Source organism: Castor canadensis, chromosome 4, assembly GCF_047511655.1.
Source record: "Castor canadensis chromosome 4, mCasCan1.hap1v2, whole genome shotgun sequence".
Taxonomy (NCBI): Eukaryota; Metazoa; Chordata; class Mammalia; order Rodentia; family Castoridae; genus Castor; species Castor canadensis.
Genome location: NC_133389.1, coordinates 176,974,003 through 176,987,063, shown reverse-complemented (window position 1 = coordinate 176,987,063; position 13,061 = coordinate 176,974,003). Strand labels below are relative to the sequence as shown.

General features: G+C 56.4%; 1 protein-coding gene across 1 annotated transcript; it reads right to left on the bottom strand.

Moving 5' to 3' along the window:
* Nucleotides 1-215: 215 nt before the first annotated feature.
* Itm2c (integral membrane protein 2C) lies at nucleotides 216-12,828 on the bottom strand. The gene is made up of 6 exons (XM_074071989.1): nucleotides 12,633-12,828; nucleotides 4,917-5,048; nucleotides 3,277-3,471; nucleotides 2,332-2,442; nucleotides 1,723-1,873; nucleotides 216-1,337 (listed from the first exon to the last, which is right to left on the bottom strand). Exons 1-6 carry the CDS (start codon nucleotides 12,750-12,752, stop codon nucleotides 1,246-1,248), a joined length of 801 nt encoding a protein of 266 aa, XP_073928090.1. The 5' UTR covers nucleotides 12,753-12,828; the 3' UTR covers nucleotides 216-1,245.
* Between the last annotated feature and the right edge of the window lie 233 nt (nucleotides 12,829-13,061).

The window sequence follows — 13,061 nt, the reverse complement described above, 5'->3', positions numbered from 1 at the left end:
AGGTGAGCTCCACCTGGCTCAGACAGTGACAATGAAGGGCCACCCCGTGCTCGCTGGCTGAACCAGAGAACAAGTCCACCTCTTTAGGGGCCAGATGCCAAGGTCTGCTGGCATCTCCTTATCCACTGTCCTCGCCAACATCCACTTCCCTCCCCTCTGTCTCCAGAACACTCCGAACCCATCGGGTGCCCCTACCCACCACGCCAGGGCCACAGTCAGAAGTAAAAGATCTTTATTTTCTACAGACACTTCTGAAAAGGAATCTAATAGAGAAAACATACAAAGCATGTAAGTTCATCTCCAGACAGCACCCAAGTCTGACTGGAGGCGTCAAAGCCTCTCCAGGGCTCAGGGCTGAGACAGTTAGCAAATTAACATCAGTAAAAACATGCAATCGTGAGAAGAAAAAGGAAAAACGTCGCACCCCTCCAGCAGAGGGGATGGATTCCGGAGCAGAGGAGGCAGGCTGCTCAAGTACTAGGTGGTCCTCCCTTTCCCTTTCCCTGTGTCTCTGGGCTTTGAAAGCGACAAGCTCCATTCACTGCCCAGAGCCAGCAACTCGGGACAGTGCTACCTGCTGCTTCCGCCCAGGCTGCGGGCATCAGCTTGTGCTCCTTGGTGCCAGGCCTGGGGCTCTGACTCCTCGACTCTTTGGTTCCACTCAGAGAACAACTGTGCTTGACAGGCTCGCCCCACCCCCACACTGCAGGCTCCTGCGGGTGGGCTGAAGGCACTGACGAGTCCTGGGGAGGCCCCAGGACAGCCACCTTCCCTTGTGCTCTGGCGGGTTGGTTCCCCTCATCCTCAGTCACACCCAGGCCGAGGAATGGGGACAGTGAAGTATGCCGTGCAAGAAAAAAGCCTTCCAGGACTTTCCCAACTGTGTGGATAATTTCTACCCCCAGACTAGGCTCCATCTCTACCTCTGCCCAGGGCTTTCACACACCCAGCTCTTCCCTCTAGTCCTTCCCCTTGGCCCAGCCACTGGGGACCTGACTTCAAGATGCTGGATCACAGAAACCACTTTGGGTGTCCCCTCCCACCCCGCATCCATGAGGTCAGCAGAGGCCTCCAGAGGTCACGGCCCTGGTTACGGGGAGGCAGGCAGGGCTAGAAGGAAGGGTGGGACATGTCACATATATGGGACGGCGCCCAAGGTACAAGCTAAGCAAAGGGAGGAAGGAGGACCAGAGAGAGCCCGGAAGGAGAAAAAAGAGGGCAGGGGTGGGCCTGGAGGGAGAGGCCTCACACCACCCCACAGATGATGGTCTCTACCACGAAGGTGTTCTCAAAGTGGCGGATGGCGTTGCAATTCTTGATCCCACGCTTGTTGATCCCTGGGAGGAAACAGAAAAAAGTCCAGTGAGGCTTGTGTCCAGGCCCAAAAAGCCACACCCAGATTCACCCAAAGCAGCACTGTGGAGTGGGGAGAGCTCAGATGCTGGAGTCACACTCGGCTGGCCCACGCCTGCCACCTCCACGCTGTGTGACCATAGGGGTGTTCCTTAACCTCTCTGTGCCCTAGTTTCTGGTCTTTAAAAGGAATAACTAGAATAATAATGCTTATGGCGGTGATGAGTGTAGAGCAAAGCCTGGTACACTGTAAGTGCCCAATTAATGTTGGCTATCGTCGCTGTGGCCACTGAAACACCAGGCCAGCTGGGCCAGGCACGGCCAGAGGCTGACCAGGGTTTGGAGCTGGGGCAAGGGTTGGCCACTCACGCCTCCGGGTGGCCCGGCGCCGCAGCCGGTAGGTGTCCTTTCCATTGCACAAGTGGTAGATGAAGGATCCCAGGGCCTCCTTGTCGCTGACATGCTCTGTCAGCACCATCTCCTCCTGGATGATGTACGTCTGCGGGAGGTACGTCCCTTTCTGCCAGGCGGGGAGCCACAGCGCAGGGTCAACACCAGGGCTCCGCTCCCACCACCACTCCCCTTGTGGCTCCCATGCCACACACCTCCTGCAGCCGAGGTTCCTCCGGTGTCCCCAGGCTGGTGCTTGTCCTATACTGTGATGACCTGTGGCACGTGTGTAAGTCCAGCCTCCCACCCGAGGGGAGGCCCCAAGCCCTTTCCCTGCACCACGAACCCAGGTGGGAACCTGAACACTAAGGAAGCTGCTGTCAGGGTCCTCCAAGAGTGGGGAGAGGGAGAAGGTGAGAAGTGACTCTGGGGACGTGGACACAGGGGATGGAGGAGCCGTGACTAACCTGGGGTGCAGGTGAAATGTCCCTGGGCCCATCCACCCTCATCACCATCTCTCTTGCCCCGAGCCTGGCCTCCCTGGGAGGAGACAAGTGACAATAGGGGTGCTGCTGAGTCCTGGCTCACCTTCACGTTCATAAGGAGCTCCCAGAAGTTTCGAGGGGGCAGCACAATGGTTGTGTTGAGCTCGATGACGTAGCACTTGTCCAGGGAGATGTCGTGGTAGGCAGTGAGACCCTGCGCAGGGGGAGATGCCATGTCAGTCTCTGGGGGAAATGAGGGGCTGAGGTGGACTGGGCTGCCAGCAGAGACCTGGGTCCCTTGAGGGCCATCCCAGGCCCCTGGGCCTTCAGGAGTGTCGTCCCCAAGTTCCTGGATGCCTGGCTTGGTGCACTGCTCTCTAGCCCAGGGTTAAAGGAGGTGCCACCTCATAGATGACAGCAGCACTGGCCTCTTTAATGCCTCAGGTGCTATGAAGCCTCTTCCTGTGGCTTCGCAGGGGTGGGTGAAGATCAGGCACAGGTTATTTCCTAATTTGTACTCATCAAATTAGTGAGGTGCAGCATTCCTGGAAGCAGCTGATCTCAGCATGAGACGCTCTGTCCCAGGAGCCCCAGGCCTCTGGCTGCAGGACACCCAGGGCAGGATTAGCCCCGAAACCTCGTGAGGCTTTGAGAAGCAAGGGCTCGGGAAAGCCAGCTGGGGCTTGGGTCTCACCGGCCTCAAACGAAAACACCTCCCTGAGTGCTGGCGACATGCAAGACCTTGACCTGGGTGGTATTCCATGAGTGCCACCTGTAGAAACCACTCAGCTGCACACTCAGTGCACCTGATGGTGGGCATGCAAATGTGACAGACACCAGGGCCATGGCCTGGCTGTGACGCAGCTGTCAAGCAGCCAACTTGGCCACAACAAACACTACTGCCTGCGTGATAACAGCAGTGTCTTTAGAAGGCTGGTAAATGTAACCACAGACTTGTACTACACAGTTTGCAAACACCTTCAAGGATTCTCCTTGCCCTGAGACTCCAGGACACTCTCCCACTGGCCCCCCCACAGGTTGGCCCTACCCGCTGGAAGTCGTGGATAATGTCTGCAGGGTCCCCACCACCAAACTGTGGTACAGGGACATTGATACGCTCGTAGTTCTCTTCGAGGTAGATCTTCACGTCCTCCTCCAGCTCCATGCGGGTCCGGACCTGGGACAGGGAGTCTTCATAGAGCACACCACAGTGGAAGAAGTTATCTCGGGCCAGCTGAGCAAGGTGGGGTGGCAGGGGGAGGGAGAGAGACAGAGGGTTAGTTAGAGCCTGGGGGGGCACCTGCAGTCCCAGAGGACACAAAGAAGGGTGAGGAGCTTCCATGCAACACAGGTGATTCCAGGGCCACCACTGCTCCTGGCCTGAGCCCCTTAAACACTAGGCCCATCAGCTGGGTGGCCAATTCTTCCCATCGGCAGGGGAAGCGAGGCAGTGTGACTGGTGTCAACAGAGTGACAGGGCCACCAGTGTGTGCACTGGGACCTCTCCTGGGACAAAGGGGCTCCAAGGAACTGCTTGGCCTGTAATCGGCCGAATTCCCCTTCTCAGGGTACTCCTAGGGTGAACCACTGTAGCCACGTGGGGTCCCTGGGGGGCTGTGTGGGGATCCCAGGGGAGGTGAGGTGGGATGGCAGGGCTGGGCTCCATCAGGGCTGCCCAGTCAGCTCCAAACTGGTTACCTCACACACATCCCGGGGGTTGCTCTGAGATGTTACACTGCCTGGAAATGAGGGTGGGGTGAGGGGCCCCAGGGCGTGAGTAGGGGCTAGGAGAAGGAAGGGTCCCACATAGGAAAGGAGCCACCAGACAAGGGTGTGAAGTCCCGTGGAATACAAACTCTCCAGTAATTTCCATCCCGGGAAAACCGGGTGACAAGAAAGTTAAACGCTCAGGAGTAGAGGTCACCTGGGTCAACAATGACTGGCAAGTCTCAGCCTTTTAGTCACCCTGAGATTCCCCCTTACGTTTATCCTCGAGTGACTTTGAATATTAACTACTTTCAGTTCCAAGATGTGAGGCACCTTCCTTCTCCTCAAGTCTCGGTGGCCTGGTTTCAGGCCCAAATCCCCAGGGGTGTCCCTGTGGCCAGGCAAGCCCCTCTGTGGTCCAGCTCCTGGTCCCTGAAGCCAGCTGTGGTAAATCTGTTAAACCCCGCTGTCCCTCAATCTGGACCCCAAATGTCCATGCACAGAACAGAATTAGGTCATCCTTACAGTGTGACCCACGGGCACAGAGTCTGAGCTCCAGAGGAGATAACAGAGCTCTGATTACTAGGGCTGAAGACACGGCTCAAGTGATAGAGTGCCTGCCTAGCAAGCACAAGGTCCTGAGTTCAAACCCCAGCACCATCAAAACAAGATAACACAAAAAAACCTTTCCAGAGCTCTGATTACTGCTGGACCTGAGTTCCTGGTGACAATGCCCCAGGATGACACTGTGGGAGAGGCTCTGGTGTTGCCACCTGGATCAATGCTTCGCTCCCCAGGACAAGGGGCTGAGGTTGGGACTAACCTGGGTACAGGCTCCAACCTGAGAACATAGTCAGGGCTTCCTGCAGCCTCTCTTCCCAAGGCCCAGCCCCTGGCTCTCCCCTGCTCCCACATAGGCCGCAAACTTCTCTCTAGTCCCATTTTCCCTACCCGTGCCCGCTGGCTCCTCACCTGAGCAAGGAAGAAATATCTGTAGATGTAGACCGAGGCGAAGGCCAGGCCCATAAGCAGCACGACCATGCCCATAGACAGGTAGCACACACCGCCCACGGAGCCCCCTTTCTTGGGGCGGTGTTGGGGGGGCCGCTCCTCCTGAGAACAGTAGTGCCAGGGTCAGCCAGAGGCCCCAGTGGGGGTCTGCTCCCCTGAGATCCCCTCTTCCCTAAGTGAGACCACATCTCTGGCTGGGCCCAGAGAGCCTTAGGGGAGGGGGCAGAGAACACAAATCTGGAAGGAAGGTAGCCTCATCAAGGTCTCCTGGCCTCCTCCCAGCTGCAGAGAAACCGAGACTCACCTGGAAGCCACCTACAACTATCCGGACATTTTGAATTTCCTGTGCTCTTAGTCCTCTTCATTGACCACTGTATAGTCTTTCAAATGTGAGGTGGGATCCAGGAATCCACGGGAATCAGGATGCATCTGGTAGGCTGTGAGCCATTGCTCTGGGCAATGGGGTGCCAAGGAAGGCTTTAGAACTAGGGAGTGACAAGACCTACCCTAAACTTGGAGTCACAGAGTGGACTGGGATGAGGGCAGTGGGAGAGGGGACTGTAGGAACTGCTGGACTCTACTGGGGTAGTCCCTGACTGTTGCGGGCCGGGGCTCAGGAGGCCCAGAAGTCTGGGCATAGATGGGTGCTTGTCCCTGGCCAGGTAGCCCAGTAGTGCAATTCACTGTGTTCATCCCTTCCTCGGTGGTGTCCATTAGTGTCAGGAAGGCTCTCAGAAGTGGAGTCTACAAGGTGACGTTTAGAAGCAACTAGAAGCCGAGGAGTTTCCTCTAGGAGGGAAATGGCTGTCAGGGAGGCCAGGCCAGGAGGTCCAGGGAAAAACCTGTTCTGGGAGCCAGACTTGGGCTGCAGGGCTGCCCAAGCCAGAGCCGACTCCAGGCCACATGTGTCTGAGCTGGTGGATGGAGGTGTGTGAGTGAGCATAAAATCAATAAAACTATTTTGTTCAGAGCCCTGGGACTGAAGCCCAAAGGGTCACCTTGGTCACCTCTGTCTGTCCTCGCTACTCCTCGCCCTAACCCTGGTTGGCCCCATTCACTTTTATAGATGATGCAAAAGTCCCAGGCTTATCTCTACTTCAGCGTCCACTACTCCCACCCTTTCCCATGGTGTCCAGATACAGCCAAGGGTGAGGTTAGAGGTCAGTCCCCATGAACACTCCCAAACTCAAGAAGCTGAGGCCACAGATGGAGCCCCCACACCAGCACTGCGCTCCAGGGGGCTTTCCCAGGACAGCTGCCTGCCAGAGGGGGGAGAGGACTGCAATGGCTTTGACTTTCCAATGAGCTCTCTGGGGTATTGCCAAAAGCCAAGCTCTGCCAGTATTTCACAAGAACAAGCCACCAGGGGCTGCTGCAAACATGGCAGCCAGGGGAGGTGGCAGCCTTCTGCTCATCCAGTGGTCATGAGTGCGTCATAGGAGAGATGGTGAACCCTGACAAGCTAGGCTACCCACACCTGCTGTGAATCCTGTCCTTGGGGCACAACAAGGCCAAATTCTATCTAGGCGGTCAGTCCATGGGGTTGTTTGGCAGGGCCTGGAGGCCCCTACCAGGGTAGCACGGCTTTCCCAAACTCAGGTCTCCATGTAGAATGTGAACCGAGTTCCTGACAGGGGTTTTGTAGGGATTAAAAGAGGCAGAGAACATGAAAGCCCTCTGTAGAGGATAAAGTGTCAGATAAAAATAGCAGATCTATGGCCGAGCCTTTCCTTTTTAGGGCTGCTGCCTCAGACAGCTGTTGAGGCTATACAGTGGCTATGTTTTTGCTCCTGCATTCTGGAAAACCAGCGAAGCTAGCTTGGGAGAATTGTTTAAAAAAAAAAAAACTCCTCAATGGAGTTCAAGTGAGAGCTTGAGGCCTGCTCTACAAATCAAATACACAAAGGTGAGACCTCTCATCTCACAGCTGCCCTGTGAGTTCCAGCTGGTCCGTATCTCCATGTACTAGGGGACAGGGTGGGTTTGGAGGCCCAGCAGAGATCAGTGAAGACAGGGCAAGGAGGAGGTGGGGCTTCAGTGATCCTGCTGAATGAGGGGTGGCCAGGTGTGGCTGAGAAGGGGAGACAGTCTAGTTAGGACCCCTCATTGTGAAGAATGGAACCTTACCTAGCAGGGGTGGTGACCACACCCATCTCAAAGCCAGAGATAATGAGGGAGATCAAAATACCCCATCTCTCCCAAAACATCTCCTCAGCGTATTATTTCCAGCTGATTGTTTGGAGAAACCATGGACTTTTGCAGATATAGGCATGGCTGTGAAAAGTTGTCCTTTGTAAAAGCCACTGATATCCATCTCCAGTAGTAAGGTAAGCAGGAATGCAAACAGAGGTGCTCTCTCTCAAATTCCACAGCTGCCTAGGAAAGAGCTTGGGAAGGAAGAGAGCAGGGCTGACACCAGGCCCAGAGCTCACCACAGGTGGTCTTCCCAGCCCGCCCCTTCACAGTTTGCTTGGCGGCCTCCCCAGCAGCCTGGAGCCCCTGGTTCTTTCTGCAGCTCCTAATATCATGTGAGTTTCAACTACCTGGCCCTTTCTTGGAGTTGTATACTTTGTAGACGGCTCACGGGGCTGTGCATGGCACAGATTTTGTTCGTTTTTCCTGTTAATCCGTCTACTTGTCAGTTTATTTCATAGACTAAAATTATCAAGCCCTTCAGAGGGGAAAATGAAACTGTAAACTCCCCCACACTAACAATGGCTCTTGCACCCCCCTACTGACACCCCCAGCACACACCTGGGGCCCAGCCACCCTGCCACTCACTCATTCCTCCCATCAACCCCCTGGAAGCATCAGGGTTAAGCAGCAGGGCTGGAAGTAAGCAGCAGGCTAGAGACAGGAAACCTAGCATGTCCCTGCTTGGGGACAAAAGGGTCAGCACTACCTTTGTCTGCTAGACATGGCCAAGGCCAAGGCTCAAATTCCAAAGTCCTGGACCCTTGCTGACCCCACTGGGTCCTTGCTCAGGACCTAGTCACAGGCTGTGACCTCACAGGGGCAGTGAAGGTGGCTGAGTGGTCAGCTTTCCTGAGTACCCCCTAACACACACACACACACACACACACACACACACACACACACACACCAGCTGCTCCCACGTGGAGCAGTGACCTGACAGCTTGGCATTTGGGGGGCTTCTGTTTACAAAGTAGGAAAACATTGCATATTGTTTCCAAGGCAACCAGCTCTCTGAGCAAAGGGACTCATGGCACACTTGCGTTGGGCATGTCAGCCAGACATCTGGGGACCTGAGGGAGGCCTGGGCTCCCGCCTGCAGGCTTCATTGAGGCCCAGATGGTGTTCGTAAAATGATTTAGCAAAGTCGGGGCAAAATGGACAGGAAATCACCAACTGGAGCCTAACTCGGCAGAGTCCGTGGCTCAGAGAGAGGACTCCCCAGTGACTATCCCTCAGTAACTGTCCACACTAACCACACGCGCGTCCAACTACTACTTAGGGGAGACAGGAAAGGGCAGCAGCTCAGGCTGCAGGCTAGGGGCTGGGGTCACACACCATCTCCCCCACTTCCTGTCTTCAGCATCTGTTATCTTTCCAGGGATTTAGACTCCAGACCACAGATGCAAAGATGCCAAAGGGTGTGTGAGAGACAGAGGCCTAGCTGGGGTTGGGAGGAGGGTCAATGTTCAGTCCCTGACTGACAGAATACAATCACTTGGGCACACGCCCCGTGCCATCAGGGCTCAGGGATTTACCACACGAACAGAATCCCAGTCCTGTCCCCCTCTAGCCCAAGGTGCCTCACGGTGCTCAGCATCTGTGCAGTCGCTCTCAACTTGTCTGGGCCAGCAAATTCTCTCCTCAGCTCTGCCCTGACAGTCAGGGCGTCTCAGAGAACAAAGGCTCAGGAAGGCTGCAGAGCAAGGCAAAGCCTAGGGCTGGGAGAGGTCCCTCTCTGGGGGCAGCCTGGATACTGGGGTGGGACTGGGGGATACCAGGCTGTGCAGCTGCCATTTTACCAAGAACAATTTTCTCATGAGGAGAAACATCCTCGCTGGCAGTCAGCTGACAAATTTGACCATGGGAGAGAAGAAAACAGAAAAGAGAGGGAAAGCAGAAAGCCATTACTGTGTCCATCCAAACGCCAAAACCAGGAATGGACATCCCTGAAAGTCCCTGTTCCCGCCACAAGGGAGGAGATGGGCTGGCTGACTTTTTTTTCAAGGACCTTCTGGCTCATCCCAACCAGCTAGTGGCTTCAGGGGCCCTAGGTGGGCCTCCTTGCTGGCCAGTCCTGCCCTCCTAGCTGGCAGGGGACCCTCCCTCTACAGCTCCTCCTGCCAAAGGCCCGAGGCCAGGATACATAGGGAAAGTGAAATCTGATCTGCAGGTATGCAGGCTGGGGGAGGGGGAGACCCAGGGGCCACTAATCAAAGGCAAATGCCACGGAGAAAAATAGAGCTGAGATGACTGAATTTGACACGTTTCTGTCCATGCCCATGTCTGCCTGTGTGCATGAGCTCGCTATGTGTGCGTGCACGTGTGGACATACATGCAGATGCAAGCAGACTATGAGGAGAGGCGGTGGACTGAAAGGGGCAGGATCACTAGTGGGCCTCCAAAGGGGAGAAGTGACCACTGGTGCAGGCTCTGTGGCTTCCCAATTATCATTTGAGGAGGTTGCAGCTGGAGGCCCAGCTGGGCCTCCCCCCACCCCCACCCTAGACCACCGAGGCATTTCCTTCTAGCCTCAGGTCTGGGGACAAAATCCTTCTTGCTTCAGTGTTTGCTTGGAAGCAGGGGCAGTGCCCACTGGGAGGGGGCAGTGCTGCAGCCTTCCCCAGCCCCCACCCTGGGCTGGACACAGGTAGACTATCACCCAAAGATCCTGGCTCACTCATCTGTTTATCAAGTGGTCCTTCCAGAGACCTTTAATAAGCTGTCCTGTGTATGGAATAAAATCCAAATACCCTGACTTGATAAACCAGCTTCTGGCCCGGCCACCCTTCATTGTAGCCTCTTGGCCCATCTCTTGGTGCTCCCACAATGGCTGATGCTCTGTCCTCAGCTACAGGGCAAAATGGGCCTCTTGGCAGTGGTTGAGGAGTCTTGGCCAGGTGGAGTAACAAGAGGCCTGCAGGAGTGAGCTACCTTCCTAGGCTCCAGCCCCAACCATTACAGGTGAGCAGAGTTAGAGTGCAACACCTTTTGCACCAGGTCAGGGCCTGGGCAAGCTATGCAAGTGCACCAATCCGTGGTTCTGTCCCACAGGTCCCAGGATTTAATTCCTCCTCCTGACTGCCCCACCTCTCAAGCTCCCCGCTGCCACTTAGAGGTAGGGGAGCCCGCTGGCAGGCTCCAGGCCATTACTAACAGCACACAGGACAGGATGAGACAGATATTTCCATTTCATGCTGGGTGAAGGCAAGAGAGGCCACTCAGCCTCAAAACCTGAGAAAAGCCAGAAGCTGGATGTTAGTTACTGCCTAGGTCCTGCTGGTGGGGGAGATCAAAATAAGCCACCCCCAAAATATCTGCTGTAGCCTATTTGGAAATGGCCGTCAGAAGGGCTGCAGACACGGGACCAGCTCAGAAAAGCTGTCCTTTTGTGGGGGAGAGTTGGGTCCACGGAGAAAATGAAGCAGACGCAGGTACACAGATGCAAACAGGCTTTCTCCCAGGCCTCCTCCTTATTTGTCTAGGAAAGATCTTTTCCCAGCAAGGATGCAGAGTCTAACACCTGACCCACAGACTTGGTCTTCAGGGGGTTGTCACCTGAGAGGCTTTCTCAGCATAGTAAGAGTACCTTTGTTCTTGGGGTTCCTTTATTCACCCACCCCCAACTCCAGCCCAAAGTCTCTGCTTCTTTCTTCTATATAAACTCCAACTGGCCAGCCTCTCCTTTGAGTCTCATACTTTGTGTATGGCTTCTGTGCTTGTACCTGCTAATAAGATTGTATATTTCCCCCTATTAATCTGTGCGTTCTCAGCTTGTTTCACAGGCTAAAATTAAGAAGCTTTTAGAGCTTAATGAGAAAATTGGAAACTTCCCCACACTGGGCTTTGCTATTCTGTCCAACATGGTCAGCAGACCGTCAATGGAGAACGTACCACTCCTACAAGACTTGGTGCATCTTTTGGTGGAGTTGGGATTAAATCTTCCCGGTATCTGGCTTGGTCTCCCTCCCCACAAATCTTGTAGCTCTCAGCAGTCAGGTCCTGGATCCAGGTCTTAGCTGGGCGCCTGCCCCTGGGAGAAGCAGTTGGGAATAGACAAGCTGCCTCTGGCCCCTGGCTGAGAGGAGGTGGAGGGGAGGCTTATGAGCCCCTAGCAAACTTTTAAAGCTGCAGACTGAAGTCTTAAATTGAGACATCCCCTCTTCATCTAAATTTCAGATGAAAGTGGAACTGCTCCTGTGACCCAGCCTGGGTGGTCACGGAATTCTGCAACAGCCACCACACATGGGCATAGGAGTGACCCTGGCATTTTTCACTCAGGGATCTAAATCAGGCTGACACCACCTCTGTGGGCCCTCTCTAGCGCCCCCTCTTCTATGGCCTAGATCCTCCCCCGCAGGTCTCTTGGTACTCCAGGTAAGACTGAGTTGGAGTCACAAAACTTGACTTGGGGAGGAGGGAGTGAATGGACACTTTCTTACACCTGGTTCTTTGGGAGGGACAGAGGCTTGGTGCACCCCAAGGCTGCTGGAGGGCTGGGGACAGCGGCCGCGAAGACACCTCTGTTGGGGCACAATGAAACCTGGCTGGGCCAGCTCCCCTGCTCTCCCCTCCCTGCCCGCCACGCGTCCTGGATGCTCTGGGCGCTTCCCTGACCCACTCCACGCAGCTCAGACAGCTTTCCACGACGGAAATGCCTTCTCTCCCCTAGGCCAGGGCGGAGGCGGGGCCCCCGGAGGCCTGTCCCCACAAAGCCGGCGAGAGACCCGGGATGCCCAGGGCACCGGGCCGCGAGAGCCCTCCCCGCCGCGGAGGGGGCAGCCCAGCCGGCGAGCCCGGAGAGGAGGGCGGAGAGGGGGGAGAGAGGCCCGCATCGCAGGGGGTGAAGTGGGATGAGGTCGCCTGGCCTAGGACCACGGATCCGCGGATCCCTGGCCGGGCTGGTTCTGGTTTATTGCCATTTCATCACTTCATGGTCCACAATTCCAGCCCGGACTAGCAACACATCCTCCATCCTCCATCCCTCACAGCCTCCCCTCCCACGTTGGGGGAAGGAAAAAAAAAACAATCAATGGCCCCTCCCCCTTTCTTGGCACCAGACCCCCCTCCCCGCAACCAATCAGCTCCCACCGCCCTACTCAGGGGAAACTCTATTCAACCCTCCTCCCATCCCCCACCTGGGACTTGACTCGCGGTCCCTCCCCCTTGATTGGAACCAGACGCAAACCCCCACCAACATTTCTCCGAACTTCCACGCACCAGCCTCCTCCGCCTCCTATTTTGGAACCCGGCACGTTGGCCCGCTCCACTTTTGGAAGAGATCTCGAGCGCGTCCCCATTGAAGTTTTGCTTTCGGCTGTCGCTTGGGTAGGACCCAAGGCTCATCCCCATTTGGGGATGGACCAGCCATTCGAGAGCTCCGGTCCCCGCTCCGCTCGCGGCTCCGGAGTCTCAAGGCGCCTCGGGGTCCCTGGGACCAGCAGATCGCGCCTCGGTCCCTCGCCGCCCACCAGAGTCCCCGGCCCCTCTCACCCTAGCCGGCGTCAGCAAGATCTCAGCGGCCGGGGCAGGCGCCGAGGCCGCGGCCGCCGCTTTGTCGGCCTTGTCGCCTTTGATGCCGGCCACAGCAGGCTGGAAACTGATCTTCACCATGGCTGCGCCGGCCCGCGCGTCCGCCCCGCACACTCTGCCCGTGCAGCCTCCGTCTGTGCCTCCGCCGCTCGGTGCGCTGCAGGCACCGGAAGTTTGGATCGCGCTGGCGTCCCCGTCCCTAACCCCACCCCCAGCCCGCCCGCCCCGCCCTCCGCGGGGGACTTTGGCGCCGGCCGCGCCCGCGCCCGCGCCCCCTTCCGGCCGAGGCGCCCATCCCCGGACCTGGAGAGGATTGGGGTTCCCTCCACTGTTCTCTAGCTTGCGCACATTCATTCATTCAATCATCGCGCAAGCACTCGCTCAGGATCT